Consider the following 8,167-nt stretch of genomic DNA (forward strand, 5'->3'; position numbering starts at 1 on the left):
TCCGTCGAATGAGTTATACGTCGGCAATGAGAGAACAAAGGGTGGGTATCTGCAAAAGATACTTCGATGCTCAAGTCAGTAAGTGAATAATAGGCTTTGCAAATTGTAATCATCTGAACGACATTCTTACCCTTTCTTTTGTATTTGAAACGAAGAGTAACAGTTATGTCTCTGAATAATTTTGCTTTAAACGGAAAATAATAGCATATTTGAGTTGCTTTGATGACTGTTATTAATAACCGACTTATAACGCTTCCTTGGTCATACCAAGGTGCCATTCCATGGGTTACATGGAAAGATTTAACTCATCTAAAGGAGTCTCAGGTGCCGCATTACGGTCCCGTTTTGGAACAGGTCAATTGGCGGCCAGCTCTGAACCTTACTGCTGGCTTTTCACTCTTTCTTTAGCTCGATGGAATAAACAAAAATTTGCTCCAGTCTTTTTCTTTTTTGTCATGTCTTATGCTGCCGCGATAGGCCAGCATTGATCCTGGAGCCGGAAAGAAGGATTTTCTGTCTAGTTTAGACGGTCTTATCTGTGATGGAGTATAGAAATGTAATATTTGTTCTGTCAAGTTTAGATAGGATCAGTAACCACTTCGACATTCTCTTAAATAGGGCAGGGCTTATTTCTTGAGTATCCAGAGTAGTCTGTAGCAAAAAGCCTTTCTCATAGACAAGGCAGGAGCTAGAAGCAACTTACCAGACTCGAACTGGCACGGCTCACATCAAACTTATTCTTCCCTCAATAGAGTTTCTTTTGTTACGCAGTTCGAAAGCCTAAACTTTTTGACATCTGTATATAGCTGAATCATGACGTATATCCAACCTATAATGGTCGGTCGTATAAAAAATTAATTTCATTTTTTTAATAAATATTTCAAATTCATCCGCTCTCATGCACATCTCATACAATAACTATCCAACATAAATTCTTACCTTTCCATCATTTAGAAAAAAAATATATATCACTTTTTTCATTATTTGCAAGAATAAGAGGTTTTTTATTTAAATTACTAAATAACTAAAACAAAGATTCTTTAATTTTCAAAATATTTATTACTTAAAAATTTGTCCAACATTTGCCTATGCTATTTCATGCATTGGACTAGTGAAAAAATGAGTTTGCATCCCAATTCATAAGAGGCACCCATGAAATAGAGATCTCTAAGCCCACAAAATATGGAGTCACCGGGAATGGAGCTCTCTTCGCAACCTTTGGAGGTTTTTTTTTTTTTTTTTTTGTGGGCGCCTCCTTTAAATTGGGGTGCAAATCTATTTTGCTGGTCCAATCCTTAAAAGTTAAAATGAATATACGTGTGAAATTTTTTGTGTCATGTACATTTTAACAATTAAAGGAATTTTTTAATTTATTTAAATAAAGATTAACATATCGTTTTTGTCTCTAACATTTGGGATATGTTTTAAAGTTGTCCCTAACGTTTAAATCATCCTATTTAGATTCCCAACGTTTCAAAATCATCTCAATGTTGTTCTGCCGTTAGTGATTTTGTTAACGGAATTAATGGTGAGACAAAATTAAGATAATTTTAAGACATTAAGGACTTAAATAGGACAAAAATATTAGGGATAAAAATAATACATTACTCTTAATTTAAAATATTACAAAATCAAGTAAAATAATAATAAATTTTAATAGAATGAAATACATTACGGATTCAAGATTTTTACTCATACTTGTAGAGTGACTAGAATATAAATTTTCAGAAAAAGAATAAAAAAGAGTATGTATATATACAATAAAATAAAAATTATTATATCTTTTTGTCTCTAATATACTGAGCTTCTTTAATGTTTAATTTAATTAAATTTTATTTTTAATTTTTTAATAAATTTTGATTTTTTCTTCAATAATTTTCATTTTTTACAACAGATAATAATTTAATTTATTTTTTAATTTTACTCTTAATAAAAAATAAATTTACTTAGAACAAAAGTAATGTATTTAAGAGTAAAATTAAAAAATAAATTTATTTAGAATGAAAGAATGTGATTAAGAGTAATTTACTTAGATGCAACTAAAGAAATAATTAAATAATTATTTACTATAAAAAATTAATATTACTGAAGGATAAAATTAAAATTTATTTTAAAATTAAAATTAAAGTTTAACTAAGTTAAACATTAAAGAATTTCGGTATGTTAGAGACAAAAAATATAATTTATACTTTATTGTATATGTACCATGCTCTTTTTTTTTCTTTTTCGCAAGTTTATGTACTAGTCATTCTACAAATATTTCATTATGAGTAAAAATCTTTAAGAGTAAAATTTAAAAAAAAAATATTTATAATGAAAGTAATATAATTAAGTATAATTTACTTAGATGTGATTAAAAAATAATTGAATAACTACGTACTATAAAAAAATTGATATTATTAAAGGATGAAATTAAATTTTATTTCTAAGCTAAAAATAAAATTTATTTAAATTAAACACTAAAAAAATTCGATACATTAAAAAAAGGTATAATTTATTTTTTATTTTATATATATATATATGTATCATATTCATTTTTTTTATTTTTTTAAAAGTTTATCTATTAATCATTCTAAAGTTCTTTGATGAGTAAAAAAACTTAAATTCATAATACAGTTCATTCCGTTATAATTTATTTTTATTTTACTTAATTTGATAATTCTTTTAAGAGTAATGTATCATTTTTATCCCCAATATTTCGTCCTATTTAACTTCCTAACGTTTCAAAATCATCTCAATTTTGTCATATCGTCAATTCTGTTAACAGATTTCTAACGGTAGGACATCATTGAGATAAATTTAAAACATTAGAGACTTAAATAGGACGATTTAAAACAATTTTGAAACTTTTTCCAAATGTTGAAGACAAAAACAATATTTTACTCTTAAATAAAAAAGCCAAAATAAGATGTGAATAAAAATATATAAATTGTTGCGCTAATGTATTAGATAGTTGAAATAAAAATACCAACTATACTAAGAGTATACTAAAATTAGTTATTAGTGTATAATATATTTTAAAATATAAAATATATTAAAAATAAATGAAATTATATATATTTATATATAAATACACGATGATTAATTTTAGTGACGGATTTTAGTGGGTAAACAATATTTTTGAAAAAATACTTAATGAAATATTCTATCTATTGCGTTGTTTTTATCACGATTAATGAAGTTAGATTTATGGATGTAATAAAAAAATTAATATTAAATAATTAAATGGTTAAATAAATAATTATTTGTAAAAAATTAAAATATATATTGAAAAGTAGAAAGAGAATGAGAGGAATTCAGTGAGTATCCACTAGCTAGCTATATACACAAGATGAGAAAATAAAATTAAAAAAGGAGGCAAATTACAACCATATTATAGCTGATTAGCTGTCATCCAATAATCAAGAAACAGAGTAGACACCATACCGAATTCACACTAATTATTGAGGGGAAGAAACAGCGGCGGTTTTCCTTAGCTTGAGAACTTTGCCAAGTCACTATGGCTGAGGTGGTATTCAAGAGTCACAGTTAGCGCCACTATGAATGCATAATCAATGTTCGGATACACTTTTACCATGAATTTCTTTCTGCTAAACCAAGTGAACACTTCATGTGTTATCTACGAAATAAAAGAAAAAAAGATGTCATCATTAATATTAACTATTTTCAGCAATATTATATATTATCACTTTCATATCCAAAAACTTAAAATTTATTATTGTCTTATTTGTCCTTGCTACAATAAAATTAATTTTTAGTGACAAATTTTTAATAACAATAATATAATAACCAATTAATTATTATATATTTTATTTAATTTATATTTTTACAATAATTATATATTTACATTATAATTACATATTATAATAATAATTATATACTTTTTTATCTATTAAAAAAGTTTTTGTCGATAATTATATAATTATCACTAAAATTTTTTAGCAACAACATAAGATAATTAATGTCTAATTATCAATAAATATATTAGTGATTATTTTTATTATTGCTAAAAATAAAATTAATGACCACTAAATATAATTTTTCTAATGGTACCTCTAAGAAAATGATAAAGTGTCTTTTTAGACAATGTTATTATTAATATATTCCCTCTTATTGAAAATAATCTTGTTATTTAATGCATTATTAAAATATTATTTTAATAAAATATCTTTTATAATATTTTTAAGAAAAGTATTTTTATTAATAAATCTTTATGTGAAGATGATATTAAAAATAGTTAGATGGCTCACTTAACCATATCAAATTATCTAACATTTTTAAAATATAATTTTGAGTAAATTACAAAAAATAGTAAAATTTATATCGCTAACAAAAATAATCCTAAAAGATACTAATAACAAATAAACTCTTGTAAGATTTAAAAATGCAACAAAAAAAAATTAGATAATATATATATATTTTAAATAGCGACTTTAAAGATTATATTTTCATATAAATTTTTGCAAGTATTATTAAAAAAAAGATCTTTTATATTATGTTAAGTAAATTTTTTAAATTTTTTTCTACTATGAATGCATGACTAAATATTTTCAAAAAAAATCTAGAAATCAAATTTTATTTTAATTTTTTTAAATATTTATTTAAATATTATTACAAAAAATTCGAATCAAAATCATTTATTAAATACAAAAATCTTGTTATTTATATCTTATTTATTAATTTTTTTTAATTATATTTTAAAATTATTTACACACTATTTTATCAATAATATCTTTTAAACAGTTTTTTTACGAGCGCCTGAATCTTTGTTCCATTAACCACCTATTTTTAATAAGTTTCTCTTAAGATAACGATCTAATAAAAACCTGGGCAACGACGGTGTCTGATTCGCCGATGCAAACAAGCCAAGATTGACCGAAGGAATTTTGTTTGAGAATCTTGAAGTCACAAACTTGTGTGGTGTTATTTGATAAGAAAACGCCCATGTTGGCTTTTAGCTGGAACGGTGGCGGTTGTCTCCGACTGAAAATCAAATCCCTTTGTTCCGTACTTTCACCTCTATATGCTTTCCAAATATCCTCACCTATCTGCACTCATTCACATCCAACATATTAAACACTCATCACTTTTAAAGATAAAAGGTGAAAAGGTGGGATTCACTTTTGTATTTGTGTCAAACTTCAAATTATAATAGTGAAAAAAAAAACTCCTTAAAGAGAAATTAATACAAGAAAAAGTGTTGTGTTCTGTTGGGAAAGAAAGAATATAAGCTCAAGTAGAGAAAGTCTAAACAAGAAAATGGCAGAGTTGTAATAAAAGTGTATTTGATGGATCGGAGAAATTATTACCGCCTTGCGAAGACGGAGGACGGTGTTGCCACGAGCGTCGTGCAAGAAACGTTCCTTGCGCGGCATGACGAAGGTAGCAAGAGGACCCATAACGGTAAAAACAACGTTCTTGTTGATGTCTGTGACGGTGAAGTTATCATCGCCGCCAAAAGTTACCTGCTTCGTGATTATAAGATCAACTTCATGGGGAAGACAGTACTGATGATTGATTATGGCTGTGGCAGAGGGTGGAGATGATGATGATGTTGGTGATTTTGACATGATAATAACAACGTTTGAGGTTCTATATATGAGTGGCACAAATTTGAGATATAATTGAATTGAATTGAGTTGGATAATGATTAAGAGTGGCACAAATATCGTTCATATATAAAGGGGAGTATACGGAAGCTTTTCTAACTTGACTAAGTTCATGTTTGAAATCGATAAGGTCAAAAGTAGGGGATCTTCCAATTTTCTTTGGTGATATATAATATATTTAATACTCAATTTGTTTTTTAAATTTATATGTAAATTTTAATTTAATTTTTAATATTTTAATTAATTTTATTTAGTCTTTTATAAATTTATAAATGGGATTTAAATTAGTTTTATGTAACAATTTTGGTACATAAATGTTAATGGAGCGTTGATATTGATAATTAGATATCACAGTTAGAACTTGTAAAATAATATCGTTTTGGTTTGGATAATCAAATAGTCAAAAACCGATGTGGTATCATTATTTTTGGAGAAAAAATTGTTATAAACACTACTTACGATATTATTTGTAGACTATTTGAATATCAAAATTAAAACAAAATCATTTTACAGAGTCTAACGTCATATCCATGTTAGTGTTCCAGTTAGCGTCTTTGTTTTAAAAATTATTTTAGAGACTAACATAAGTCAAGTTCTTAAAATTTAAGGATTAAACAGAAAAAATCAAAATTTTAGAAACTAAATTAAAATTCATTTATAAATTTAGAGACTAAATTAAATATTATCTCTATATAAAATAAGAAAAAATATTTGTCTTCAAAATATTAAGATTGAGGAAAATTACAGAAACTTACTTTCTCTGAAGTATCTTTTATTATTATAAAGTTGGGTAGTCCCCTACAGTGGACAACTATCTAGTCCTTCGACACCTGTTTTTAATTTTACTATTACATTTATTTCTAAAATTTTAAAACTAAAATTGGAAAACAAAAGGATTTAGGTTATTTCTCTTTACCCTTTGGTTGAAGCACTGCACCACCAGCTGGAATTGGGAAAAATGGGGAGACGAGATGTTAAGGAGGGACATTAGCGTAACGTGACTTTTCTCTACAGTGTTAAGCTTCGGCAATCCTGAGACGAGGTGCATTAGCGTAATGCGACTTTTTGATTGGGTGATGATACGCGAAAATTAAAATTTCACGTTTAACCGGCAAGTATACCGGATCGTATCAAGTAGTAAAACTTACTGGAGTGAGGTCGATCCCACGGAGATTGGTAGATTAAGCAACTTTAGTTAATTGGTAGTTTAGTTGAGCAAACATGGTTTTGATTTCATGAGATTTGAATGCTTAAAAGAAATTGCAAAGAATTAAATGACAAGAAAATTTAAGAACTAAAGTAAGGAAAGCAATTAAAATGACCGAAAGTAAATAATGAAAACTTAAATTGCAAGAAACTTAAATGACATTAAAAGTAAATTGCAAGAAAGTAGAGTGCTGAATTGTAGAGAGCGGAGAAGTAAATTGCAAATAATTGAAACTGAATCTAAATAGCAGGAAAGTTAAATTGCTTGAATGTAAAAGGGAATTGGGTAATGGGTATTCAAAATAACTAAAGAGCAAAAGAAATGAGAATTAATGATGGAAGAGATCATTAAAGATCAGAGATACAAATTCTCATGAATTGATGTTGATCAATTCCTTCTCAAACATGGGTATAGATCCATGGCAGATTGTAGGTAATTGAGTTCCAATCTCTTGGTAACTCAATTTCTCTCAACACAACCAATTGCCACTCTCGTGATCTAATTGTTCATGAGAAGAGATGGAGCTCATTAACTAATCCTTCAAGCCACACAATTCCCAGGATCTCAACCAAGGGTAGTTACATCTCACATACCAACCCAAAGTGTATTAATCAAGAAAATTATGAAAGGATGAACTCTAAACTGAATTATATGGCTTTTTTCTCAAGGTCACCACACAATTCATATAGATTTAACCCCTCTCTCGATGGTGATTAAGTCTTTGAAGAACAAGAGTTTCCTCTTGGATGAACCACTTGAATTGAGAAGGAAAAGAAAAGTTATCAACCCAATCAAATAAACAGAGCTCTTCCCCTTAATGAAAGTGGGGTTTAGTGAATCATAGCTCAAATTTCAACAACAATTGCAAAGATGAAAATTAAACTAAGTGTAGAGAAGAATGAAGAAGAAGAAGAAGTTCTTAAAACTGAAATTCAAAGTTGCAAGAAAAATAAAATAGAAGACCGGTGAGAAAAAGTAAAGAGTAAAAAAAATGCTAGTGTAATAGAAAAATATCTAAGTGTCCAAAAAAAGTCCCCTTTCAGTATAAGACTCTTCTCTATTTATACTAATCCTAAAGCTCTTTGAGAGATCCTTAATTGGGTTAGCAATTTGGGCTTCATCCTTGCTGAATTGGCTATCAACTCATTAGAGTAACGTTTGCTGGCCTTAGCAGAGAACAGAGAGAGCAGAGCTCATTTTCCTCAACTCTGGCCCATTGAGGGGCGTTACTGGCAAACACGCCAGTGTTGTAGCACGTTGGCAACGTGCTTGTGATTGTCCTGGGCTCGTGGCTCGGTGTTGGGCATTGTTAGCCCAAGTTGTTGCTAACAACTTGGCTTTTCTTCTTCTT

General features: G+C 27.9%; 1 protein-coding gene across 1 annotated transcript; it reads right to left on the reverse strand.

Moving 5' to 3' along the window:
• Nucleotides 1–3,244: 3,244 nt before the first annotated feature.
• Nucleotides 3,245–5,760, reverse strand: LOC112743779 (protein LURP-one-related 15). The gene is made up of 3 exons (XM_025793114.3): nucleotides 5,310–5,760; nucleotides 4,827–5,048; nucleotides 3,245–3,619 (listed from the first exon to the last, which is right to left on the reverse strand). The coding sequence occupies exons 1-3, from the start codon at nucleotides 5,568–5,570 to the stop codon at nucleotides 3,473–3,475; spliced, it is 630 nt and encodes a 209-aa protein (XP_025648899.1). The 5' UTR covers nucleotides 5,571–5,760; the 3' UTR covers nucleotides 3,245–3,472.
• Between the last annotated feature and the right edge of the window lie 2,407 nt (nucleotides 5,761–8,167).

This window comes from Arachis hypogaea, chromosome 14 (assembly GCF_003086295.3).
Source record: "Arachis hypogaea cultivar Tifrunner chromosome 14, arahy.Tifrunner.gnm2.J5K5, whole genome shotgun sequence".
NCBI classification, from domain to species: Eukaryota; Viridiplantae; Streptophyta; class Magnoliopsida; order Fabales; family Fabaceae; genus Arachis; species Arachis hypogaea.

Coding starts and splice junctions, on each gene's coding strand:
- LOC112743779 (XM_025793114.3), bottom strand. CDS start 5,570: ATGTCAAAATCACCAACATCATCATCATCTCCACCCTCTGCCACAGCC. Junction 5,049..5,309: donor TCCTCCGTCTTCGCAAGGCG/GTAATAATTTCT, acceptor GAATGAGTGCAG/ATAGGTGAGGATATTTGGAA. Junction 3,620..4,826: donor CAGACACCGTCGTTGCCCAG/GTTTTTATTAGA, acceptor TTTATTTCGTAG/ATAACACATGAAGTGTTCAC.